The following is a 27,905-nucleotide window of genomic DNA, read 5'->3' as shown; positions in this document are numbered from 1 at the left end:
AAAAGTTTCCTCCTGAAAAATCCAAGATGAGCAAGCCTTCAAAACCCAATCAAAACAGCTAGAGGAATGCATTTCCATAACTGCCAGAGACTATCCAGCAGAAAGTCATTTGTAGAGCAAAGTCCGAATTTATACTCTTTATCCAAATTATACATCATAGGAAATTGGTGTTTTAGAACATATGGATGAAGTTAAATAAAGGTAGGAAAGCACTGAATCTTTAAGTAAAAACTACTAAAGGAGCAATAATTAACCACAAGGGGGCATAATGCATACTTAAGTCTCCAGCAGAAAAGACTGGCTTTTTTAACTAAGTTTGCACTTTGATGTAGCTTACCCTTGAAGTCATTCAAAATTTTCTTGCAGATGGCTACAACTTGTTAGCATTCAAAATTTATTTTAAACCTATCTAAAAAAGTGTCAGAATACTTCCCTGAAAAACAGTGAGTCAAAAGCCTCTGGAAATATTGCTATTTTCAGTTAGCAAAGGATTCAAGAGCAATTTGTCCTAATACACATTAGAACAGATAAATAATAGGAAAATATGGTTTGAAACAGTAGCAAATTTTGGCTTACCATAAATGGAAGACATAGGAAGCTTATTTTTTAAAAATTGGGGCATATTTTCAGTATAGCAAAAATAGGAGGGTGGGAAAGTAAGATTTTGCGAATCAGTGCCACAATGTCCCACTGTTGCCAATATATTCATAGCCTACAATAACCAGAGAGACTCATCCTCTAAAGTCATGGCCTATGGGGCTGGCCTGCCTCATCAGCCATATTAAGAATATAGTTAGCCATATCATCTTCAGTGGGTGCATCTGACACCACCCAAGACTCATTTGCTCCAGTCATTTGTAGTCGACAAATGGGGCAATTCCTGTGTCGGTCACTCCTGTTAAGACAAGAATAGTTTATTTTCCTTCCCTCTTTTTGTAAAAAGTGGTTTTTAAAGAAAACTTTGGAAAAAGGATACATGTACATGGCTTTAGAAAAACAGCATAAATGTATATAATGGCAACCTCTCAATTTATTTCTTATACAGATTAAACATGATCAAGCTTGTAAATATGTACATACACATGTCTATCTTGTTGATCTTTATACTGTGCATATTTGTAGACCATTATGAGTCAACACATATTAAAGAGTTTTTTTTTCCCTTGAGATAGTCTTGCCATGTAGTCCAAATTGGTCTTCCACGTGGTGGGATTACAGGTGTGGACTGTCACACAGGCTTAAGTTTATTCTTTTTAAACATATACTATATGGGCATACCATTAATCTATTTAACTAGTCTCCTACAGAAGTATTTTTTAGTTCTTCCCTGTTATTCCTGTTCTCAAATAGGTGAAGTTTCCCTTTATAATACAATTCCTTATGAGTCCTAAAAGGAAACCAATGGGTATTTGATCAAAGTATGGAGGGTAAATGTTTATTTAAATGGAAGCCATTGCTTTAGGAGTGACTTCTTGGCAGAGGTAGGTAGAAAGGAGGGTTTTATCAGTTAACTTCCTTCCCTCATACCCAGTTCTGGAGCTTGAACTCAGGGCCTGGGCTCTGTCCCTGAGCCTTTCTGTGCTCAAGGCTCTATCACTTGAGCCTTTATAGAGCCTCAAGGCTCTACCACTTCCTTTTCAGTTTAACTGATACTGAGGAATTGAACCCAGGGCTTCACACAAGCTAAGCAAGCACTCTACCTCTAAGCCACATTCCCAGTCCATTTCAGTTAACTTTCTAAGTAATATCTACATGTCTCTCAACAATTGAACTATGCTTACAGGTCAGAAAGGTCTATGACTAGTCCATAAATAAGAAGGCCTCTTAAAAGAACCATACAAAAACGAAGCATTCAAGGTTTAAGATGAGATGAAATTTACATGCAGGATAATATATATTTTGCCAGTCCTGGGCTTGACTTCAGCCTGGGCACTGTCCTTAGGCTTTCTCAAGGCTAGTACTCTACCACTAGGAATTGAACCCAGGGCTTCGTGCATGCTAGGCAAACATTTTACCACTAGGCCACACTCCTAGCCTGTGCAGGATAATTTTTGATGTGATCACTGAATAAAATTTTGTTTTCTAAGCAGTTTTTTGTCATATATTAATGTGGAAACTTAAATACCACATTTGAAAAGTACATTATGTAAGGAAAAATGTTTTTCTCCTCACCCTCCACTCTGCAATCAAAGTAACCAAATTTTATCAACTGCTCTTTGGCTTTTATATAAACAAAAATTTATCCCAAAACTGAATATGAAAGCTAGAACTTACATGTATTTTTCAAGATATTTACAAGATAATGTGCTCTTTGGTACACAAAACATAGAACTGGCCATGAAGGATGAAGGACAGTGAATACTAAGAGGTGAAAAGCTAAGTAAGCAAGCCCTATATTAGCCTTTTCTAGCCCTGAAATAAGAAGAGGAAATCTATGGAAAGCCTAGTAGACTTCCAGGGTTGAAGAGATAAAGAGAATCTCAAGAGCCCAAGGCAGACAGACGTCATGATGCAGAAGAAGGCTAACCATTTTTTAATTTTTATTACCCCAAATTCAAAAATGAATGCACTGAATTTCATTAAAATTAAGTTTCCTGCCCAGGCTGGCTTTAAATTGTGATCCCTGGATCTCAAGCTTCCTAAAGAGCTAGGATCATAGCCATTCAGCCACTAGTGTCCAGCTATCAGACATATTTTCCTTTTTTTTTTTTTTTCTTTTTTTGTCGGATGTGGGGCTTGAACTCTTGGCCTGGGCACTGTCCCTGAGCTCTTCAGTTTAAGGCTATTGCCCTACCCCTGGGCCTGGACGTTGTCCCTGAGCTGTTCAGCTCAAGGCTACTGCCCTACCCCCTGTGCCACAGTGCCACTTCTGGTTCCAGTGGTTAACAAGATAAGAGTATTGGCTGGCTTTGAACTGCAGAACTCAGATTTCAGCCTCCTGAGTAGCTAGAATTATAGGCGTGAGACACTGTGCTCAGCTTTATCAGACATCCTTAAGACAATGAAAACTAAGCCATAGACTTATGGGCAAATCATATACTCTATTTGATAAAGCACATGTATCTAGATTACATATAAATTACTCTCAATAAAGAAACTGGCAAGGTTTAAATGGACATATAAGTTTAGAAGACATAGATGGTATATTAGCATACAGATGGCATGTGAAAAGTTTTTCAATGTTTTCTGTCAGCAGGGGAATGTAAGTTAGAATCATAATTGAATTATTGTGCAGCCTGATTAGAATGACTAAAACTACGAATACTGGAACATGCCAGTATTGGCAAAGATGTAGAAAAACTGGAACTCCTATACAAAGCTGGTGATAATGTTTGGAAAAAGATAACTGCTTTGGGAAAGAGTTGGTAATTTCCTATGATGTTAAAACTCTCACTATATTCATAAAAATGTGTCCACAATGTACAGTGGAGCTTTAGTTTACAACGTATCTACATCTGCAATGTGGCTGAATCTCAAGATAGTTTTAGAGAATAAAAGAAGCTAGACAAAAAGAAAAACAGTACATCTGGTATGATATGTCATTAAAATTCTAGAAAACTCAAATTACTTTTAGAAATGGAAGCAATAAGTAGTTGTTTTCGATATAGGGTAAGGATTTGGAGACTTTATATTTTACAAAGGTGCACAAGGTAATTTGGAATGGGGGATTGCTGACTATCTTGATAAGTTTTTAATGGATGTGTATATAAATTCAATTATTGTACATTGATTATAAATCTTCTAAGTGTTCAATTCTTATTTTAAAGTGATAAGCCTAATTGATCTCTTACATTCCCTCTACAGCAAGGATTTTACTCTTTCTCAATACATAAGGAGGATAAGTATAGAAAAGGAAGAAGAAAAAAAAACTACACAAAATCAGGCACAAGTTCCTTCCTTGTATCAGAAGTATCAAGCCAAGTTACATCACATTTTATGAACTTTAGGTATAAAAAAAATCTGTGGGCCGGGAGTTTGGACTAAGTGGTAGAGTGCTTGCCTAGCATGCATGAAATCGGTACCACATAAATAGAAAAAAAGCCAGAAGTGGTGCTGAGGCTCAAATGGTAGAGCTCCAGCCTTAAGAAAGTCCAAGGACAGTGCTCAGGCCCTGAGTTCAAGCACAGAACTGGCCAAAAAAAAAATCTGTAAGAAGCATATGATACAACTGTATTCATAAACTGCTTTGTTAAATGCCAACTTTTGTATAACTAAAGGTAAGAAAACAAAAGTATGCCATAAATTTTCATATACTAAGTAAGAATCTCACATCTAATACACTTTGTACTTTTCCAAGTTTATTCATATACAATGTCCCACATATTCTTTGCCTACCCTCAGAGGCAGCAGACAACTTACCATTTATCAATACACTTCTGACAAAAGCTGTGAGCACAAGGCAGGATGAGATCAGCTCGACCATCCATACAGATGCAGCATTCCTCTTCATCAGTCAGCTGCTTCACCCTACAATGTGAAAATGGAACAATGATTTTCTCTGTCCATGCTTCCTACTGTTTTCATTGCCTTATAGCATTATGGAAATCCACAAGATAAAGCACAATATGACTTATGTGCAAAAGCCAATGCCAGACTAACAGTAATACCTTCTAGGAACAACAAATACATTAGGAAAGAAACCCTTAAGAGAGGTACGCTTCATAAAGAAAGACTAGATAGAGCTGGGAGTGTGGCCTAGTGGTAGAGTGCTTGTCTAGCATGCATGAAGCCCTGGATTCGATTCCTCAGTACCACAAACACAGAAAAAGCCAGAAGTGGTGCTGTGGCTCAAGTGGTAGAGCAAAAGAAGTTCAAGGGCAGTGCCTGGGCCCTAAGTTCAAGCCCCAGGACTGGCAAAAAGAAAAACAAGTAAGACTATATAAAAGAACACACAACTGGGTAAAAACTGGAAATATTTAGTTCTTTCTGAAAATAACTTGGCCCACTTTTAATCATATTACATACATGAATTCAACCAACCTATAATTTATTCATTATATAGTATATAAAGCTGCTTGAAACATGGCCTGTATCTGCTGTTATTACTATGCTGACGTTGACAGAAATGAAGAACTAGCTTAGTCTTAAGTATCTCAACTTCTTTCTTTTTCATGCATTTTACTTATCAGCATGCATTGACAGTACAAGGGGATTTCACTGAGATCATTTCCACAGATGCATACATGAGTGCTTAGAATAAGTTTATCCTCTCTATCAACTGAGGCAAAAGAGGAGCTAAAATTTGAACACAGATAAGTTGGTTCTAGTCTGTACCTGTGTTGCCATTAAAAAGCCAGATATTGAGGACTAAAGATTACAAGACAACAGGAAAACTTCATAGTAATGAAAAGACCTCTAAGCATAAAAATGTGCTTGTCTGTGGCAGTGAGTCTCACATAATTGTGTGCCTGCACAGGGGCTAACAGTAGTTTTAGTTTTAACTTGCAAAATTCAAGCTGGGCTCTATGGCAAAATATGGCTGAGGCGTGCCTGCACCCCAGTGTTATCCAAGGATCAGCAGCACTGGCACTACCGTGAAGCCTGACAGAATCTCAGGCTCATCGGCAAAACTACTAAAAGTCTGAATAGCACAGTATATTTAACAGATGCTGAGTTTCCCAGAATGAAAGGCACAGGAAAGGTATCCTTCCTCCATTTTTATGGTCACTAAAACAAAACCCACTTGCCATCATATGGCCTAAACAGGGTAAACACCATCCTTACCTTTCAGAACACTTACAAAAACTCATCAATCTGAAGAGGGAGTACAGAAAATGGAATATTAGATGTCTATCTTTGAGAAACGGATTTTTCATAATAAGGAAAGCTTAAATACTGTCTACAATGTTCTAAGTCTCATCTGGTCAACAGGAATACCTGTACAGCCCAAACTTTAAAAACTATTAAAGATTAATAGAAAATCATAAATTGAAAATATAATTTACAACATAATACTTGGAAACCAGTTGGTTAAAATGAAGTAGGAAAATGCAACTGTAATAAAGGAGTAATATAGAAATTATTGTTAAGCACATTCTTAACCTTAAGATAAAGGACACTTGTCAATAGAGATTTCTGTTATTTGCTAAGCATGACTATAGGACAGAATGTTAACATGTCTCCACTAATGTCAAGTTCTTCTTTTCCAATGAGGCATTTATACTAGTGGCAGGATCATGGTTTGAAGCCAGCTTGGACAGGAAAATTCATGAGAAACTAAAGCTGGAAATAGAGTTGTGGTTCAAGTGGTAAGAGTGCTTGAGCAAAAATCTAAGGGACACTCCCAGGCCCCAAGTTCAAGCTCCAGTGCTAGAAAAAACAAACCAACACCCCAAATAAAAGTAAATAGAATGACAGAATAATCCAAAAGCTGCTGTGGGCTATAATACAAAAAGAAGTGAGATTTCAGATTTTCTGGTATTTTAAATATTACAGACTAAGTAATAATTAATTGCAGTAATTTTGCACTGTATACCTTCCCATCCAAAGACTAGTCTGACAAGATGTTACAGAGGATAAGTTTTCACCCGGCTCTTCAGAGGTGGAAGTCTGAGCCAACACTCCTGCTGCTTGACTTGTTATGTCTTTATAAAGCTGAATAAACTGGTACAAATTCATGATCCGTGATGCTTCCACAATGCCACTGCTTTTGTTAATCTAACAATACAAAGAAAATGAAATCAGAAGAGGGAAAAGATATTTAATAAGAAATAGAAGCTTATAGTTTGTAAATTACCTAAGAAAATAAGAGATTGAATAAATGTATAATATCATGTCCCTTTCATTGTGGAACTTAAAAGAATGTATACAAATGCACCTAATTAGATACTCAAAATATTCTTTTAAAGTTGATTAGGAATCTTCCTGTTTAGCATAGATGAGGTTACTAGGTGACTTTCCTGAACAACAAAATGAGTTTTAGAGATCAGTATTAATAAGTCTTTCATTTTATTTTTTTCTACTTTAATTTCTTTTCTTTCTTTCCTTTTTTTTTTTGTCAGTCCTATGAACTCAGGCCCTGGGCACCGCACCACTTCCAGCTTTTTCTGTGTATGTGGTACTAAGAAATTGAACACAGGACTTTGTGCTAGGCAAGCCCTCTACCACTAGGCCACACTCTTGGCCCCTATTTTAATTTCTTAAATAATTTATTTTCTCTTTGTCCTGTGTCTTATCTTGTCTACATAGCCAAACTGGCCTCCAAGTCATGGTCCTCGTTTTAGCTTCTTGACTGGATACAGGTGTTTGTCATGAGGCTCAGCTAATAATTTATTAATTAGGACTTAACGTAATGAGACACTTTCTTGAGTACCTTTAAGATCTATTTTATACCAAAACTTCTAAACTGAAACAAGAAAAATGCATTAAATAATTTACTAACAAAAATTGTTAAAATTGGAGTTTTACCTAATACCATTAAACCTAAAAACAAAAACAAAAAATTTTAGCTTTATCAAAAGTTCACTTATTATGAATTGGGACCAGTTTCCTAGAAAAAGTACCTACACAGTATATCCTTTTTCAGGGAAGATGGTGGAGCTGGACATATGAAAAAGGCAGGTTTGGGCCTTTTAGAATTGCATAATATAGAACAAATTTTAAGTAATTCACACAAGCTTAGTACTATATTAGGAAAGTTTATCACCCTACAACTATTCTAATCATAGGATCCCTGTAATAATTTATTAAGTACCCACAATGTAAGATAGTACAGGCACTATGTGCACTGCACTATATCCTAAAAACATAATGTATTCACTACCTCCGCACATCAAGTTCTAGGACAGGGAGGAGACTGACAATCAAAATGTAGGTTCAGTTAAGTGGAAAGCAGTGTTATAAAGATGAAACAGAAAAGAAAGGAAACTGAGGCACAGAGGAGGCCAAGCAGGAAAATGAGTCACAAGTGACTATTTAAAGGGAAATGATCATTTCAGATTCAGAGAATAAGAAGAGTAAAGGCTGTTCAATGAAGTACAACTGGCGAGAAGCAAAGTCCAATAGAGTCCCAAAGAACAGGATGAGAGAATCAAGAGTAGTGGAAGGGAAATAGCCAGGATTAGAGCATGAGCCACAGGGGTCTGGTTTAGTTTTATCAGGTGTATGTGTGTGGGGGGGGGGGGGTGGGGAGGGTCCTGGGGCTTCAACTCAGAGCCCTGGATACTGTCTCTTAGTTTTTTTGCTCAAGGGTAACTCTCTACCACATAAGCCACAGCTTTATTTCCAGAGATAAAAGTCTCTCTGACTTTTCAGCCTGGGCAGGCTTCAAACTGTGATCCTCAGATCTCAGCCTCTTAGTAGCTAGGATTTCGGGCATGAGCCATCCACACTCTGCTGCTAGCAGTCTTCTATATTTTGTCAGTCAAGGGGCTTGAACTCTGAGCCTGAGTGCTGTCCCTTAGCTCTTCAGCTCCAAGTTAGCACTCTACCATTTGAGCCAGAATGCGAATTCTAGTTTTCTGGTGGTTAATTGGAGATAAGAAAGAGTCTCATGGACTTTCATGCTTGGCCTGGCTTTGAATCTTGAGTAGCTAGAATTACAGGTGTGAGCCACCGGAGCCTGACTGAAGTCTTTTATTTTGGTATTCACTTTCTAACTCAAGAGACAATCTGGTTAATCTAACCAAAACTAATCATGGTAAGCACAGTTCTCCAACCAGAGTACAAGTGTCTAACACTGACAAATGGGTTGCAAAGAGAGATATGCTGGGTCTTTAACCAATCTTGAAGTCTGTCTATATCAGGATTTCCTGGTGAGAAAATACTGTCTTTATTTAAACAAGTTCAATAGCAATCTTCTGTGACTTGTACTTGATGTCAATTTAAATGACAGAAATAATAGACATTCTAGTTGAGGGAACTCACTAAATGGAAGGACTGAGGTAGAAATGTAATAGCTTAATTTGGTTAAGACTGGTAAGAATTCAGTATATAAAAGGAAATAGTAAAGCATGAAGTTACTTTCTAGCAATCTTGTAGTGGATTTTGAATTAAGTAGGGAAGATTTTGAAGGCATGTGGAATGTAGAAGAATTTTAAACAGGGCAATGAGGTAATGAGTTATGCTTTAGAAAGGTTATCTCACAGCAACATAAATTGGAATAAGAGTCTGAAGGTGTGGAGATCAATACAGATTCCAGTCTGAATCACAAGGGACCTGAACATTAAGTACAGCTGCCTTGAAAACATAGAATTTATCTTATTCAGCTTATATGGTATTCCTAGTACCTTGCATGGCTGCACTCCTGTTTTTGCTTGAACAAATGAACAATGAAACAACAGAGATAAAATTGACAACCCAGTAGGAAAACATGACAAGCTGTTTAGGCAATCCTCAGAGTCTGTATCTCAAAGGAAAAGTCTACTCAGAGAGATTTTGGTTGGTCAGGTATAGATGCTCATGAATAGGCACTTATGTTCAGTTTATGACGTGCATATACATTATTTTATTGTATCATTGTTCATTTTAGGGGCCAGGATAGAAGGCCTAATAAAACTTGCGTCTTCATTTTCAAGCAAAGTTCTCTATTTATCAAAAGGTTAACAGATGTCTATTTGAATTGACTCGAGTGGGAGGAGGGAAGATGAGGCTTTTTGTTTTTTTGGCAGTACTGAGGACTGAACTCAGGGCTAACACTTGGGCCATGTTCCTACTTCCAGTCCCTTTTGTTTTTTTTTCAGATAGTGTGTCCTACTTTTGCCTAGGCTGGCTTTAGACCATGATCCTCCTTCTTCCATCTCCTGAGCAGTTGGAATTACAACTGTATATCACCGTTGGATAGGAATGTGGTAGGAATGAAGCTTTCAAATACTTTTTGACAACTATCATGGTACTTGTAGCAGAACTGATATAAGCAATTTTCTGAAATGTAAAGACTAAACTACAAGATAGTACTTTAATGATGAAAAATCTACTCCATACTTAAATCACCAAAACAAAGCCAAACACATTTTTCTAACAGATTTTTAAATGAATGAAACAGTGTTACTAAAAGAAATTATTTCCTGAGATAACTTTAATTTTTAAGGTGTCATCTTAGACCAACACAGTATTACCTTAGGGCCCACAGTGTGCCAAAGCACCCAAAGAGAGGTGGAAAGTAAAGATAATAGTTCACTAGTCTTTTCCTTGACTTTAAAAAGATGTAACACAGCAAGCAGGATAACCAGTATGTCAAACAGATAGAAGACGATAACAGTATTAAAATTATGCCTTATAAGACATCAAATTATTAGCATTTATTTCCACTATATTACTTTTAAACATGGTTTCAACCACTAAAATATTTTAGCCCAGAAACAGAAGCCTCTATTACCTTACCTTAGTACAGACCACCCGCACAACCACTTTCCAAAAGGCAGAGGCATCAGACCCAGGTTGTACCTCAAAAAGAAGATGTTTTTCTTGGCCAGCAGCTACCTTGGCGGTTCTAAAAAGACACAAGTCTATTTGTTATTTTATGAAAAGTCATATAAAACAATGAAGTTATGATTCAAGACATACTTTCATTAGTGGCTCATTAGTCACAATACTTGTCTAGCAAGTGTGAGGCCCAGAGTTCAAACACTAGTGTTGCTTTAAAAAGAAATGCTAATAATTTTCTTCAGAATACTAGCTTCTTAAAACGCAGTATACAAAATGTTTTAAATATAAATATAAAGTATCTCAACTGTCTTCATTTAAAGACATTTATGGAACACAAATCCAAGAAACCCGGTACTTAGAGAAAAATGGTTAGCTGGTTTTACTTATTAAAAGGTTGACTGAGGGCTGAGATATGAAAATATCTTGTTCTTTGTTGAGTCTTAAGTAACTACATTACTACAACTCTTTCAAAGTGTTTGGGGCATGATTGAGTAAAACAAGTGATTTGAGATACTAAATCTAGCTCTACAATCCTTCCCTCAGAGTAATAGACTTCAAATTTAAAATGTAGCACTTTAAAGGATTATTTAATTCATACTACCTACACCAATTTAAATCAGTTCAAAGGCATATCTAAATATTGCACTTTGCCTTTATTGTTAACATTTCTCTGAGACGATCAAAAATACAGTTTACCAGTAAAAAGAATCTAGCTATGTGAATTCCTAGTTGTTTCCCCATGTTTCCATTTGACTTCACGTTGTCAGAAATTGCTACACTTGTGAGAGGCCCAACTCTAATTCATGGAAATTGGTTTAAGCTACACTGACAGTGCTGCTCAGTGGCAGAGTGCTTGCTGAGCACACACAAGGCCCTGAGTTTAATCCTCACACCCAGAGAATATATCAGAAGTTGTCCAAACACAACTATGCAAAAAAGTTAGAGAATAGGGGCCCGGGAGTTTGGCCTAGTGGTAGAGTGCTTGCCTAACATGCACGAAGGCCCAGGTTCGATTCCTCAGTACCACATAGATAGAAAAAAAAAAAAAAGCTGGAAGTGGTGCTGAGGCTCAAGTGGTAGAGATCTAGCTTCAGAAAGTCCAAGGATAGATAGTGCTCAGGCCCTGAGCTCAAGGCCCAGGACTGGCAAAAAAAAAAAAAAAAAAAAAAAAAAAAGTTAGAGAGGGCCGGAAGTTTGGCCTAGTGATTAAAGTGCTTGCCTAGCATGCATGAAGACCCGGGTTCGATTCCTCGGTACCACATACATAGAAAAAAGCCGGAAGTGGTGCTGAGGCTCAAGTGGTAGAGCTCTAGCCTTGAGAAAGACCAAGGACAGTGCTCAGGCTCTGAGCCCAAGCCCAGGACTGGCAAAAAAAAAAAAAAAAAAAGTTAGAGAATAAAAGTAGACTATTAGAAGCTTAAAATCTCCAAATCAATTTTTATTAAAAAAAAAAAAGATAACATGTAAAAATATCTCTCACTGCCTTTTTGTCTCACTATCTCTTGACCCAGGGACAAGCACTAGGAATAGTTTAATTTGAATTGTTCTAGTCCATTGTTTTGGTTTTTGGTACCCTAGAACTGAGGCTTAAATTCAGGAGCTGGGTGTTAACCTTAGCTTTTTCACTCTCTGCTTCTACTTCTCCACAACTCTACTTCTAGCTTTTTGGTAGGTAACTAGAGCTAAGAGTCTGCCAGGTCTGGCTCTGAACTTCAATTCTCAGATCTCAGGATTACTGGGGTGAGCTACTCAGATAATCTATTCTCTATTCTTCATAAGTGGTTGAAAACAGTAGACTACAGCCATATCCATAGATACTACTAGTATTTCCTTCTTACCTGTTCTGTCAAGGATATCTTATCCAACACAATTGTCATAAAGTGCAGGAAAAAGATACATATGCATTACACACATTTATAAACTAAATGGTCCTGCACTTCTAGGTGACTTTTTAGTAGGTGACTTCTCTGGGAGAGGTTTGGAAAGAGCTAGATCTGCCATTCATTGGTAATCAATTTAGGCCTCAGTTAAAATATCCAACCCTCAGCACGTTGCTTAAATTGAAGACATTAAAGAGAGAACCTTTGGGTATTAAGGTATACATCTTAATCTGTACATACATTTTAATTACTCTCCAAACAGACAGACAGCACACACATGCACACACACACACACACACACACACACACACACACACACACTATAAATAAAGACAGAACTAGGTGTTGCTGCTAGAGAAAGATTTAATAGTCCCTCACCCTATCCTTATGGGAGAAAAGAAACTACTAATATTTTAAAATCTAGTGGTCTGAGGCAATGCAAACAAAGTGTCCTATGTATTGCAATGTATCTATATTCTATACAGACTGGTATAAAATTGATATAATAAAGAATACACTCACAAAAATACATTTTTATTAGGTATGCCTTTTAAAAAGGATGAGAAATTTAGAATTTACTAAGAAATCTATTTAAGAGTTATGTAGAGACTTAAAAGTCTTGGCTAATGAGAAACAAAGTCTATTAGTCTAATCGTATACAATTTTTGAGATATTGGGTTGTCTTATTTTCTAAAATTGCTTTAATTAATATGCATGGTCTATATTCCAAGTTTCATTTTAAGTTCCTTTAATATCTTCTGTTCTCATTTAACAATTTTTAAAGTTATTATAGAAAAGTCTACATTAGCCAGGCACGGTGGCTCACACCTGTAGTCCTAGCAACTCAGGAAGCTGAGATTTGAGGATCCAGGTTCAAAGCCAGCCCGGTACTAAGGACCATGAGACTCATTTCCAATTAACCACTAGAAAACAGAAGTGGTGCTGTGGCTCAGGGGTAAGGTGGTAGCCTTGAGCTGAAGATCTCAGGAGACAGCCACCAAGCCCAAAGCTCAAGCCCCACAACAGACAAAAAAAGAAAGAGTCTACATTAATGTTAACTCTGACCACCAATATCTTTGATTATTTCCTATATAGTAATGACACTTGAGGCAAACACCATGGGGAAAAAATTTTAAAACAGCGAGTCTTACACATCATTAAGTTCAGCTACTCTCCCAAGAAATTCTTCATAAGTTAAGGAGCCGCTTTCTCGAACCAGTGTCATGTGTTTCACTACTTTTTCTGGCAACTTGTTAATAACCAGCTGCGACTGATCTGAAATTTGCTGTCCCATGATGAAAAGATGTCTTTTAGAATCCAGAAAGAGTGTTGCTTCTCATAGGTTCTGTCAAATATATATAAAATATTAAAATGTGAACATACCCATTCTTCAAAAACAAATGAGTGTAAACCAGTAGAGAGCTAAAAGAGAGCTTGGTAGACTTACATGAATCTAAGAATTTGTTTAAATGAATTTTTTTGATTGAAAGATTTTATTAATACTGATTTTTACATCATATTTCAAATGTCAAGTTTAGCAAGTATTCAAGAAGGAACTCTCTATATGCAATCACTGGCACATAGATTTTAGGACATATTTAGGATTAAGCTGAGATTTTGTATGTCATAGATACATATCGATCTATATAACATTATGTCTATAGAGAATATATCCCATCATAAATTTTTATGTCTATGTAGTTATGTTTGTATCTCCAAGACCATGTCAATAACCTTGGGTACCTGAATATTGAGTCATTGCTCTTGTACTGTTTGGACCTAATATCCACATATCAAGGAGACCATGCGCCTTTTGTTCCTTTGGTCTTGACTTATCTCAACATGAGTTGCTCTAGTTTCATCTACTACCCAGTGAATGCCATTATTTTATCTTGTCTGTTGGCTATGTAGAATTCCATTGTATATATGTACTACTAAATAACTATATATTTAAAGTAAAAAGTTGTATTTAACAGGAAGCTTATATAGTTTGCTTTCCTAAGAACATTTCCTGACTGCTTACCAGGTCAGATTCCAAAGTAAGAGCTTTCCATATAATGTCACTTACTTGTTGAGAGGCAGGCATTATTATAGCCCAATTTTATGGATAATATACAACTGGATAAGAAAATGGAGTTTACGTGACTTTATGAGACTGATGCATCACCTACTGTGCTAATAAGGCACCTGAGTTTATGTGACTTTATACACAGTACAGGTGAACTCTGAGCTCCTATTTTCATATTTACTACAATACATTGGCTCGTATCAGCTAAAGTTTTTGTTATTTCAATTGTATTTTTTCTGTTGTTGTTGGTCGTGGGACTTGAACTCTGGGCCTGAGCTTTGACCCAGAGCTCTTTAGCTCAAGGCTACAGTCCTATCCCTCCCCTGAGCCACAGCCCCACTCCCTTTAGTTGTATTTTTTATTTTAAAATATAAACTAAACAGTATGAAAAATCTGATATAATTTAAATGTTAAAGTCAATTTAACTACCTCACATTTTCTACTTAATCTATAGTTCCACTTCTGTATTTTTGGTAGAGATGTGATTCTCTGACACTTTCCTGCTCAGGCTGGCTTTGACTGAGATCTCAGTCCTCCTGAATGGCTAGGTGTAAGCCACCACTCTTGTTCATTAACTCCTCTAAGCATTTTCAATTTACAACTTATATAATCTATTTTCTAAATATGACTATGCTTAGTTAAAAGGCAGAATCACTATTTTGGTAATTTGCTACCAACATATTAATAAAACAACAACTTGTTCAATTGGCTTTAAAACTTAGCCACAAAACATTTAGTAACCATTTACTCTAAAGTCTTCAGAGATAAAGTATATGTATTGTGACTAGAAAATAATTGGATGTGTTTATTATAGATAGAATTTATTACACCAGTGAGAGCTGAGGATCTGGTTAAAATGAGGCTAAATATTTAAGTGTTTTCCGACACTGGATACACTCAACAAGTGAAAATGGCAAGTCCTGTTCAATACAAACGCATATTAATAAGTATTTGCTGGGCCCTGCCATTGTGTGGCAATCCTTCTAAGCACGTCATATGTATTCATAATTCAGTCATTAAAATCATACAACAACCATTTTACAGAATCATTTAAGGTTAATTTAAAGTACCTTGCCCAAAATCACATAGCTAGCAGTAAGGTTTTTCCCCTTAGACTTTAAAAAACAAAATAGGAAGCTAAGATGTAACTCGGTGATAGAACAATTCCTTACCATACATAGGGCCCCCAGTCCTAACACCAGCATGGAGGTGAGGGAAGTGTGCGGGTATGAAAACACATTACAATTTTCCCTCCCCCCGTTCTGGGCTTGAGCTCAGGGTTTGAGCACTGTCCTTGGACTTTCCTCAAGGCTAGTGTGCTACCCTGAGCCACCACACCACTTCTGGCTTTTTCTATGTATGTGGTACTGAGGAATCGAACCTGGGTCTTTGTGCATGCGAGGCAGGCACTCTACCACTAGGCCAAACTCCCGGCCCTACATTACAATTTTTAATAACCCGATCGCCTTCAGGAAAATTTGATTTCATTTAACCATTAATGACTATTATTTTCTTCCTCTAAAGTTAATATCCATATTATGCAACAAAGGATATGTTCTCATAGGAACCTTTGCCAGGAAACTTGCTTTATCATTTAATTAACCATAAAACTATGTAAAATCAAAATGCGAGTTACAATAAGCATGTTTTGCCTGTGGTGTCAAAATTTAATGTACCATATTTATGGTTTATTCTTTCAGTGATCTTAGAGAAAAATACAGTTGTACAAAGAAAGAGAAGACAAATTCCACAATTGCTGTTTTGAATCGAAGCCTAGATGGTAACAATTTATCTAGGAAAAGAGGTTATCTAGGAAGATTCAGGTTATTAAATTTTTTTCTGAAGGCAAAATTACATATTTTAAATATAGCTAAGTAGATTTATGGCCACTGTATCCAAAGAGAAACAATGAGAAATCCTAGCTTAGAGGAGTTGCTCATGGCTTCCACCATCAATGATTTCTGAGTGTCACAGATAAATAACATCTCAAACCCTTATGGTGTTGCACTTTTTTTTTTTAATTTTAAGCCAGACAACTTCAAAAAAAAAATAAAGCAGAAAAAGTCTCTAAATTTAACAGAAAAACTTAAAAGAGCTCAAAACTTGAAAATAGAACATTAAAATCCTTCTCAACTTTATCCAGACCAGATCCACTGTCTTACATGGTCTTTCTAAAGCTAAAAACCTACAAGTGTCATGTGCCTGGTGTTTATGTTCTAGAATATGACAGTGAGAAAGAGAAACAGCTCTTACCACTAGGGAGCACCCAATACAAAAGGGGAAAGAGTCAGTGATCACACCAAGAAGTATATAATTACAGTACAAAAAAATACTAATTCAAACAGCTAATCTTATGTTAGGAGAGAAATCCCTGGCCATTTGAGATAAGGACAATCAAGAGGGGGTAGTAGCATGATGAGAGGAGAATATTCCAGGATGAGGTTTACAGAAAGTTCCTAGAGAGGAAGGCAAGATCACACCTAGATAGGTGCTGTTGAACAGCTGATGTCCTGAAGATGGATGTTTCTCTAACTGTGGCTAACCAAAACTAGAATAAATGATATCCACTGATAAAAGATTAAAATACTAACTTGTTAAAAGTAAATTATAAGCTGAGTGTTGTGGCTTATGCCTGTAATCCTACTCAGGAGGCTGAGATCTGGGTATCAAAGTTCAAAGCCAGTGGGCACAAAAGGACCTGAGATTCTTTATCTCCAATTAACCTCTAGAAAACAGGAACTGGTGCTGTGGCTCAAGGGTAGGGCTTCAGCCTTGAGCTGAAGAGCTCAGGGACAGCACCCAGGCCAAGTTCAAGCCCTAAGACACACAAAAACAAAAATAAAAACCAAAAACAAATTATATTTACTATAGAAAAAAGTGACACTCTGTTTTTTGAAAAGCTAACTGCACAAAAGCATTTAGGCTTAAAGGCAGTTAAACATAAAGGTTTGAGGGTTTTAAGCAAAATAAGTAGACAATAAAACAGAGGCATCAAAAATTTTAAAAACTGTGGGCAGGGAGCATAGCCTAGTGGTAGAGTGCTTGCCTAGCATGCATGAAGCCCTGGGTTCAACTCACTACCACATACACAGAAAAAGCTGGAAGGGGTAATGTGGCTCAAGTGGCAGAACATTAGCCTTGAGCAAAAGAGTCCAAGGACAGTGCTCAGGCCCTGAGTTCAAGCCCCCAGTACTGGCAAAAAAATAAAAATAATCCTAAACTCTTGCTAGAAGCAGGTATCTAGATCAGGGAGGCTCCTAGTCCCATTGTGATCTGCAATGCTTTGACCAGTGTGGTCAGTATTCAGCTGGAGGCAGGACTGCTTTTAAAGAGTACTAATTAGAACATATTTTAGATAGACCTAGAGAAGGAAATGGTAATTTATTCCATAGAAACATACCCTTAGTAATAACATGGAGCATGGTTTGCTCAAACATTTGAAGAGCTGACATACAGAAGACAAAGTAACATCTATAGCTATACAGTTATAGAACAGAATGACCGGTAAATAGAAGTTAAAGAGAAAAATTTCAGTAGTCTCCAGAGGTGGAAAGGGCTACTCCATGTAAAGTTACTTTTCCTGAAATACGGAAGTATTTAAGTAGAGACTAGAAGTTCATCTAATTGAATGTAAGAGGAGAGTTTCACATGGGTGGGATGTGGAGTAGGTGATCTTTGAACTGATATTTTACTCTCAAAATGAAACTTACCCTTTCTCTAATCATCCTGTATTAATTCAAACAAAAGGTAGATTCTAAACTGAAACTTGGAATCATATCTATATTAGCAGAAAAAAAGTCAATTTGTATAAATTCAGTCTCCGTATTTAATGTAAACTCAAATTATTTGATCAATGTATGTACTGGATCTAAAATATTTATCCTTTCAGGATCTGAGGCTAGGTATAAAAATTAAACTCTCAGCCAGGTGCCAGTGATTCACACCTGTAATCCTAGCTACTCAGAAGATTGAGATCTGAGGATCACGGTTCAATGCCAGCCTGGGAGGGAAAGGCTGTGCATGTGTTGGGGACCAGTGACTTTGGACCTGCACAATTGAGTACATAAGGAAGTAAGCTGTTATCATGATGACTTTGGGTTTCTTACACTTAACCTATTTGAGACTTGATTGCTGTTTTGTACAAATGTAACCCCTGGCAGTTTCCTGGTTTTAAGAAAAGTATCTAAGGTTGGTTGGAACTTGAGATAAACAGTGGCTACAGTCTTAAGCTCATAGCCTTAGGCTACAGTCTTAAGCTCGCCTTAGGCTGGAATCTTGGGCTGCTGACTTGGGCTGTAGTCCTCCTGACTCCATCTTTTTCTTGTCTTCTTTTTGTCTTCTTCTTTTCCCAGTCTTCACCCCTTGGGTCAGGAATCCTGGTTCGCTGCTGGCTCGCTCTGGCATGCATGGAAATCTTCACCAGAAAAACAGGGCCCAAATTTTAGAGGTGTGTTGGGTAAGAAATAGTAAATTGTGAAAATACACAAAGACAACAGGGTTTGGGCTAGACAATTGCATTCTCAAGTACTTCTCATATGGTGACAAAAATCCCTAATAGAAACAACATGAAAGAGGAAGGATCCATTTTGGCTCCTGGTTTCAGAGGGTTCATTCAGTCCATGTGCTTGGACAGAACATTCCGGTGGCAGCTATGGTTGAAGCACTTGGCAGAATGGTTAACAGAAATGGAAAGGTGGAAACAGGGAAAAGGTAAGACAAAGTATAGTTCCCAAGGACAGGCCTCCATTGACCTACTTTCTCTTACTTCCTCCTTTCACTACCTCTCAATAGCGTCATCATATTAAAAACCCATTTCAGAGCTCTTATGAATATTCTCACAGAATATCCAGAGGTACTTACTGGTCTCTTGGCTGTTTGTCAGTCAAATTACATGGGCAAGCTAATTGTGGAAAACAGTCACCTCAAGGCTTATATAGATTTCTCCTAGCCTCCAATACTTGTCTTTGTTTTCCTTTCTCCTGAACTTTTCACGTGGGAGTTTTATCTCTGGCTTTTAGAAGAAAAAAGGTCAGAACATCTCTTATATCTGTTACTTCTAAAAGTACAAAATAATCTGAAAATAATCTTTATGTCAAAGAACATTTTAAATACTCTATACTGTTCACTAAAACTTTATTTAAAAAGAGGCCTTGTTGGGGCTGGGAGTTTGGCCTAGTGGTAGAGTGCTTGCCTAGCATGCAGAAGACCTGGGTTTGATTCCTCCGTACCACATACATAGAAAAAAAGCTGGAAATGGTGCTGTGGCTCAAATGGTAGAACTCTAGCCTTGAGAAAGCCCAAGGACAGTACTCAGGTCCTGAGTTCAAGGCCTAGGACTGGTTTAAAAAAAAAAAAAAGAAGTCTTGTTAATTTTTTACTTTTAGTCAGTCATGGGGGGCTGGGTGCTGTCCCTGAGTTCCTTTTGCTCAAGGCTAGCATTCTACCTCTTTGAACCATAGCACCACTTCTTATTTTTAAATGGTTAATTGGAGGTTAAGAGTCTCATAGATTTTCCTGCCTAGACTGGTTTTGAACCATGAACCTCAGATAGTTGCTAGGATTACATGTGTGAGTCACCAGTGTCCAGCATTTATTAAATTTAAAACAAAAAAATTAAAACATTTTTAAAAAGAATGCTTGCCTGTTCATTGAGTTAGGAAATATTACTTCTCTTTGTGCATTGTTTTGCTGGTATCCCAACTGTGAATGGTAGGGTTTATGTGAGACAGCATATTAGCATGTTTTCTTTTCATTGTACTTGGTATCCAGGAAACCTAATCACTGACTCCTTCAATTAAAACACAACACTATTTAGACTACCCAAGACTGCTGGGAACAGTGGCTCTCAATCTGAGGGAGAATCCTGAATTCAATTTATACAGCAATCAATACTGATAAACACTAACATCTACCATCAATGTAAAAATATGAGTGTCATTTATATGCAGTATAAAAAACAACATATTCCCAAAAGCAATCTATCTAGGTCATCTGTTAGTCATCTACTACAGATTTTTCGGTTTGTCTTCTCTGGTGACGGACTGTACATATTTCTAAGATTGGACATATATATCACCAGTCAAATCACTTGATCACCCACCTCCATGAGCATATGCATTTAGCTGTATTCTTCCATCTAGGTACAAACTGTTTTCTAAATGTTACTATTCAGAAACACACGAGTGTGCGTATGCTAATATGGTTATTAATACATGTTATTAGCATTAACAAGCTGAGCATGGTGGCTCACGCTTGTAATCCTAGCTACTCAGGAGGCTGAGATCTGAGGATCTAGTTCAAAGCCAGCCCTGGTACTAAATAAAGTCTGTGAGACTCTTATCTCCAATTAACAACCAGAAAACAATAAGTGTTGCTGTGGCTCAAGGGGTAGGGCAGTAGCCTTGAGCTGAAGAGCTCAGGGACAGCACCCAGGCCCAGAGTTTAACTCCCACTACTGACAAAAACAAAACAAAACAAAAAACATTGAAGGGATTTTTTTTTGGGGGGGGGGGGGAATCAGTCGTGGGGTTTGAACTCAGGGCCTACCCCTTGAGGCACAGCACCACTTCCTGGAGGCATTTTTTTTTTAAATAAAGAATTGTTACTTTGAAACTCATAAGGAAGTCAAGGATTCCAAAAATGCCACATTCTCTAGTGGGTGGTACAGACAAACTGCTGTAGTTCAAATATTCCTTATAAAAAAATGTAACAATCACATCATAGATAACTACCAAAAAAGCCCAACAAAACTTCCAGAAAATTTAAGGCATAATCTATCCATTCAAAAAGGACCAAAGTCAAGTTGAAAAGCCTGGCAGTCCAACAGGACGACTAGTTGCCAAGTACTGTAGTATTCAGAAGACTCTAAAAACTGTTCCCTAGCAAATTTCAGATCAAGTTTAACCTCGGTAATAAATACTACTATACTATTACTGTAGCTAGGTTACTAAGGATACTATTCGCTTTTTACTTATTGCTTACTTTATCTCTACATCTGTAAGTATTCCAGCTGTTTTACAAGACACAATGAATTACCACAATGAATTAAAGAGATACACAGTGAAACAATTAGATAAAGTCACATAATTTGGAATGCCTGTTCTAGAATCAAAAATGTTAATCAGAAAAAATAGTGTTTTCTAAATACATTTCGTATTTTGAAATAACGCACCACAATTGTATGAATTCTCTTTGGCGTTTCCAGCCCTTTTAGGAATGGGGAAGCAAAATATATAGGTAGGAATCAAGAGGGATCAAATACAAAAGTCATACCCCAAAAAAGAATCAACATTTTTACAACAGTCATATTCTGGGGGCTGCAAGAAGAAAACAATTCCTAGTATTTGACTTCTAAATTCGGAAAGCATTGCTACTCAAGAGAAGTGATCTCCATATAGAGGGGACATATTCAGAATCGCTCATCAGTGGCAAGGCTATGCCTCGGACAAACTTCTGAATGGATGCAGCTCATTTATATAGCTCGAATGGGTGGAGCAGAGAAACGACCGGCAGAAGCAGGAAGGATTCTAAACAACCGTGTGACGCTCAGCTTCATAAACACCACGCCAGAGGAGGGGGCGGAAAGGGGGGGAGGGAAACGCTGAGCACTGTAGAACGGGACAGGGTCAGGGTATCAAAATATAAAGGCCATTTTTAAAAAGGGAGGCTGGGGATAGATTTCAACAATGACAGTAAATCCACATCCTGTAAACACGAGATAACTGAAGGAGCATGGTCCCCAAACGAACACCGAACACCGGAGGGGTTTTTCAGCCCGCAGCGGCAATCCGCGCGATAAGCAAGAGCTCTGGAGCAGCACAGCAGCCTAATCTAATTAGGAACCCGACCCGCCCTTTCTGGGCGACGCCTCAGGCACGCAGGTCCCGACTGGGGTGTCCAGCGCGGCCGGGCGCGGGCCCGGGGGACACCCTGAGTCCAGCGCTCTCCGCTCCCGGCCCCTCATTAAAGCCCGGGCGCCGTTAACCAGCAGCTCAAGCCCGTCACCAGGAGACCGGCGGCCGCGGCGGCAATATTCAAACAAGCGCTTCTGGGCTCCCGGGAGAAACACCCGCCACCACGCTCGCCCGGAATCACACGCCCTCCGGACGAGCTCCGCCCGCGCCGGCCACCGGGAATCTCTAGGCGGGAGACGAGCACCCCCCCAGGACCGGCTTGTCAGCCGGCCCCACGCCCCCTGACCCCGCGTCCCCGCTGGCCCCGCGCGCCTTGGCCTGGAGAGGGCGGCAGGGCAGGGCCTGGCTTTCCCGAAGCCCGGCGCAGAAGGCGAGGCTGATCCAGGGTTTCCAGTTCCAGGGAAGTAGGGCAGCTAGGAAGGGACGCGGGGAGGAACCGACCCCGTGGAACTCACCTTCGGCTCAAGGCATCGCGCTCGCTCACCGCGGCCCCTCTCGGCCCGCCGGTGGGATCCCCGGGCGACGACTGGCAGGTGGGTGTCGCGGGCGCAGCTTAGTGACGCGAGGGCCCCGCCCCCAGCGTTGCTAGGAGACGACGCTCGGCACGCCCTCCGAGTCAGGGCCCCGAGGCGTTGGATCGTGAAGGGGTGTTGGCCTAGTCGGAGAGCCCATTGTACTGAAAGAGGCCTCGCTGGGCTAGGTCCTAGTGGGTGGCGTGGATGCGGAGTGGGTGTGGACGGCTTGGCCAACTCCCGCCTTTCCCGGCGTCAACGTCACCTCCCGAGCCGGGCCGTCCAGCTGGGGACACAGGCTGCCCTGTGAGCCCTGGTTTGAGTCCCAGCCATCATCTCCGGTTAATGAGCGATGAGCTCTGTGGATTTTCTTCCGGGAGCTGGCTTTGAACCGTGCTCTTCCAGGTCTAGAGAAGCTAGAGTTGGTGGCTTGAGCCAAATTCTGCATGTTTGATGAATATGTGAACACTCCAGTGGCAAAGAGCTTAAAAATGAAGTATAAGTGACAAGCTAGTAAATTAGACAACAACAAAAAAATCTAAATTCAAAGTCCATATGGTGCAGCTAAATCTAAGCCTGGGGGCCAGGAATCATATTCTGTAGATAAGATCCTTTGGGGCTTTTGTCAGTGCTGAGCTTGAACTCAGGGAGCTCAGATACTCGGCAATTTCTTATCTTGCTCACAGCTGGCTCTCTACCACGGGAGCTGCACATCTCTGCAATCCAGGAGATGGAGTCTTGTAAACTTTTCTGCCTGACCTGACTTTGAAACAAGGTCCTCCTGGTCTCATTCTCCCAAGTAGCTAGGATTACAAGCCTGAGCTACTGCCCTGGAAAAAGTGGCCTTTTTGTTATTTTTTTGAGAGAGACTTTCGCTATGTAGCGTAGGCTTCCCTCAGGCTCTTGATTCACCTGCCTTGGCCTCCAGATTTCTGGAATTATAACCACACACCAGCATGTCTAGCCTGTGATTTATGTTCACATAAATTGAACATTATATTGCAGGTTCAGTTAGTACAATACAATGACAAAGAAAAGGCATCCAGATTTAGAAATATAGCACCCCTCATTTGCATAAACGCAAAATTATAGAAATGGCTACTAGAACTAACTGAATTTAGTGGAAGTTACAGGGTAAAACATAAGCTGATCATGGTTTTTATAAATTAGCAGTAAATTGAAAATTAAAAATATAAAAACTAGCAGTAAAAACCTCTGTGATAAACTGATATGATATGAAAAACTATTATATGATAAGATGTAAAAGACATACATAATGAAAACTATACAAACTCTTACTAAAAAATCTACCTGACAATCACATTCTTAGATCAGAAAGGTCAATATTTTAAAGCTGTCATTACTGTGTTAACTTGATTTATAAATTCAAGGTAATTTAAGTAAAATTTTGAGAGATCCTTTGTGGAAATAACTAAGCTGATTCTAAAACTTACATGGAAATGCAAAGTACCTGATATTTCTAAGACTTCCATTAAGGAAAACACTATGAGGATTTACAGTGCCAGGATTTTTTTTTTTCAGTGCCAGGTTTTAATACAGTAATCAACACAGTGTGGTTTGACAAAGTAGAGAATTTAGAGACCTATACCTGTGTGATTGTTTTTCAGCAAATTTCAACAAAGAAAACAAAACCTTGGACAGTTAAAGCAAACAGCAACAACATAATACAAAAAATACAAAAGAAAAATTGATAAACTATCTTTAATTGATAATAACATCTCTGCTTCCAAAAGAATGAAGACAGGGAAAACACGAGCTACCAAGTTGGAGTAAGTATTACAAAATATTTAATGAATGTTTTAGAATATACAAAAACTTTCCCACAACTCAACAAGAAAACCCAAAGTTTAATAAAATTTGATAATTTTCCATATTCATAGATGATAAATGCATGAGCAGATGTTGAACATTATGAATCATCAGGGAAGTGCAAAGTAGAAGTGTAATGAGATATTGCTGCAACTCTTGCGATCACAATGAGTAAAAAGATTGATTGTACCAAATGTTGAGAAGAACAGAGAACTGGAGTTCTCATTTACTGATGTTGAGCATGTAAAGTGATACAACCATTTTGGCAAAAAATTTAACCATTTCTTAAAAAGCTTAGCCCATACCTCCTATATAACCCTTAGGGATTTATTTAAGGAAAAGGAAAGCATATGTTTCCACAAAGACATGCACATAAATATTCATTGTATTTTTGTAGTAGACCCAAACCTGGAATAACCTACGTATCCATCAACAGGTGAATAACAACTGGGAATAACAAATGAAAAACAACTGGGGCATAGCCAGACAATGGAATACAGTTCGGCAGTAAGGAAGAATGAATGGTTGAAATACTCTGTGATGTGGACGAGTCTAAAATAATTACTTTAGGACAAAAGAAAAAAATCACAAACTTGTGACAATATTTGTATAAGATTCTAAGAAATCCAAACACCTTTCGTGACAAAAGTAGAACATAAGTAGTTGGTTACCTAGGGATTAGGCAGACTGAGGGTGGGAGAAAGAATGATGATAATGTAAAAACAATGAGGGGAAAACAATGAGGGATGAGTACTTGAGATAACCCAGTGGTAGGACACTTTTTAGCATGGAGGAGGCCCTAGAAGCCATCCCAATCAACATAAAAACCTTCAAAGAGGATAGAAACTTTTCTTGGGGGTGGGGAGAAGATAGTGACACTCAACAGTCAAGTCCCTTCTCTTGATTATAGGTAATGATTTCACAGGTATATATAACAAAGCTTCCCAGGTTGTATACTTCAGTCATGAATAAAGGAATGGAAAAAATAACATTTAGCTACTTAACTTGCTGATCTGAGCCTGACTATTCAGGAAAACCACTTTCTGTAAGTTGCTTTTATTTCATAAAATGGGACAGTACTCCTTTTTCCATCTGACAGAGCTGGAGATTGAACTCAGGGCCTTGCAATTATGAAGCAAGCACCCTACCACTCCACAACTCCAATCCCGCTAATCTTGCTTTGTTTTTTTAGATAGGGTCTTGAGCTATTTGCCTGGGGCCAACCTACTACTTCCCCTCCTGAATTGCCTTGAAACACTACACCTTTGCTTATTTGAGATAGAATCTAGTTAACTTTTTGCTCTGTCTGGCACTGTCCTTGACTCCTTTTGCCCTACTACTTGAGCCATAACATCACTTCCAGCTTTTTCTGTGATTTAATTGAGGATTAGAGTCCCACAGATTTTCTTGCCTAGGTGGGCTTTGAACCTCTATCTTCAGATCTCATCCTCCTGATTAGCTAGGATTATAGGTATAAACCACCAGCTCCCAGCTTACTTTTTTTTTTTTCTTTTGAGTCATGGGACTTGACCTTGGCCTGGGCACTGCCCCTGAGCTCTTCAGCTCAAGGCTATTGCCCTACCCTTGAGCCAAGCCCCACTTCCCATTTTCTAGAAGTTAATTAGAGATGAATCTCAGGTTCTTTTGTGCCGGCTTTGAACCTTGATCCTCAGATCTCAGTCTCCTGAGTAGCTAGGATTATAGGCCAGCTTATTTTCCTTATATATTAGAAAAGTATAGGCAACTGATTTGAAGAAAACTGTAAGTGTAAATAGTAAGCACTATGGACAAAAACCTTCTCAATCCTTTTATGTAAAATGAAAGTAATTGAAACACATTTGTACAACTATTTAAAGATAATCTAAAAACATTTTTAAAAGGTGACAACTGTGGTGAATTTAAATGGGCATTCAGAATTTCATAGTTTATATAAGTATTTTCCAGTCACTGCAAATGTGGGAGCTTTAATAAAATTATAGTAAGTGTAGTCCTGTAGTAAAGCTAAAAGGATTTGACTCCTGCAATGCTGTGATTTTTCTAGGAAGGTATGTGTGATGCCTCCTGGGTTTTGTTTTGTTTTGCTTTTTTGCTAAGGTCACTCAACACCTGTGACAGAACTGTGAAAATATTGGAGGACTGTGAGTGGAATGGACTGGAAAGATTATTAATTTCCTATATGTCACGCATAAAAAATCCTAAACTCAACAACAATCATCTGGTCCAACATTACTCTCTTCCAGATGAGGAAACGAAGATCTAAAGTTCAGAAGTGATTTGCGCAAGGACTACAGAGCAAGTAACTGAGTTGGGACAGAGTCAGATTTCCTGGCCTGTAATCACATGCTTTTTCTCACAATGCATTACCACTTTCTGTTCTATAAGTGTAGAGAAAAGAGGAACAGCTGTAAACTACAGTCAAGGTTAATGTTTCACCTTCTAGGATACCACATTCAAATGTTCTGTATCTTACTGATTTCCTTCTTTTCTGGCGGTTTGTACTCAGTTTTGTTCTTAGATCTTCGCATTTATTTTGAAGACATCTGGGGAGTTCATTTATTCATAACGTTAACTATGTGTATTTGGGCTATTTCCATGTCTGCATTGCCAGTCGTTGCCTTCCATGGGCCTTCCTCACATATCCATATTGCCAAAGAATATCACCCATAAGAATGAATGTTCCATAGTAATGGCATGAAACTCAAAAATTTCCATATCAAAGTGTCATCAGGAGTCTAGAGCACTGATGCTGGGGTCAGTAATAATGACTGCAGAAATCACAGCACCTGGTGAATTCTGTTGTGGCTGAAGGAACAGATCCCATCAGAGGAGTCAGGATTCTTGATTGTTTACAGGCCAGCTAGGAGATTGCCAAAAACTCAGCAAAGTCAGCAGTGCCTTGTTGGGTGTGTCAGTAGACCTGGAAGGCTGGTGATAGGTAGAGGCAAAAAAAAAAAAAAATCACAGAAAGCAGTGGAGAAAACTTAGTGCCATATGGAAGGCAACCTCAGTGGTTTATTTTTTTCTTTGATTGCCAAATAAGGCCTACTTAGCTGAAGACTAAGTGGAGTAGGGAGAAAAAAAGTACCTGAAAGTGCGTTATAAAGGGCTCCACTTTCCAGAAATTAATGGCATTTAGTACAGAAATCCAGATAACTAAGAAAGAATCCTAAACTCAAAACCTAAAGATAAAAATCTAGAACCCAAAGAATCAATATTTTGCCAGTATTTATTCGGTTTTCCTGTTGAGGGCATTAATCTTTCTGAGTTGACCATAGTCCACACACACTCTTGTTTTTGGGTTAACATGTGATGTTCAGAGATGAGTCACTGGCCATCT

At 38.4% G+C, this 27,905-nt stretch overlaps 1 protein-coding gene and 1 long non-coding RNA gene across 5 annotated transcripts; one reads left to right on the top strand and one right to left on the bottom strand.

Annotated features, from left to right (window-relative positions):
- Positions 1-94: 94 nt before the first annotated feature.
- On the bottom strand, positions 95-22,769 carry Rnf141 (ring finger protein 141). Of its 3 annotated transcripts, none has more exons than XM_090348156.1 (6): positions 22,682-22,769; positions 13,397-13,590; positions 10,321-10,429; positions 6,476-6,657; positions 4,360-4,467; positions 95-895 (listed from the first exon to the last, which is right to left on the bottom strand). In XM_090348156.1, exons 2-6 carry the CDS (start codon positions 13,537-13,539, stop codon positions 745-747), a joined length of 693 nt encoding a protein of 230 aa, XP_090204282.1. In that variant the 5' UTR covers positions 13,540-13,590; positions 22,682-22,769; the 3' UTR covers positions 95-744. The 3 variants fall into 3 exon arrangements, with proteins under 3 accessions (XP_090204282.1, XP_090204281.1, XP_090204283.1); XM_090348155.1 differs by lacking the exon at positions 22,682-22,769 and adding an exon at positions 18,575-18,753; XM_090348157.1 differs by lacking the exon at positions 13,397-13,590 and having other exon boundaries at positions 22,682-22,763.
- On the top strand, positions 22,676-27,905 carry LOC150053182 (uncharacterized). Of its 2 annotated transcripts, none has more exons than XR_016538080.1 (3): positions 22,676-22,759; positions 24,367-24,528; positions 26,663-27,905. It is a non-coding gene; the product is annotated as an uncharacterized LOC150053182 (long non-coding RNA). The 2 variants fall into 2 exon arrangements; XR_016538079.1 differs by lacking the exon at positions 22,676-22,759 and adding an exon at positions 22,995-23,143.

Source organism: Megascapheus bottae, chromosome 16 (genome assembly GCF_031878675.1).
Source record: "Megascapheus bottae isolate mThoBot1 chromosome 16, mThoBot2.hap1, whole genome shotgun sequence".
NCBI lineage: Eukaryota > Metazoa > Chordata > Mammalia > Rodentia > Geomyidae > Megascapheus > Megascapheus bottae.
The sequence above is the reverse complement of the archived record's forward strand: the minus strand, read 5'-3'. Positions and strand labels throughout refer to the sequence as shown.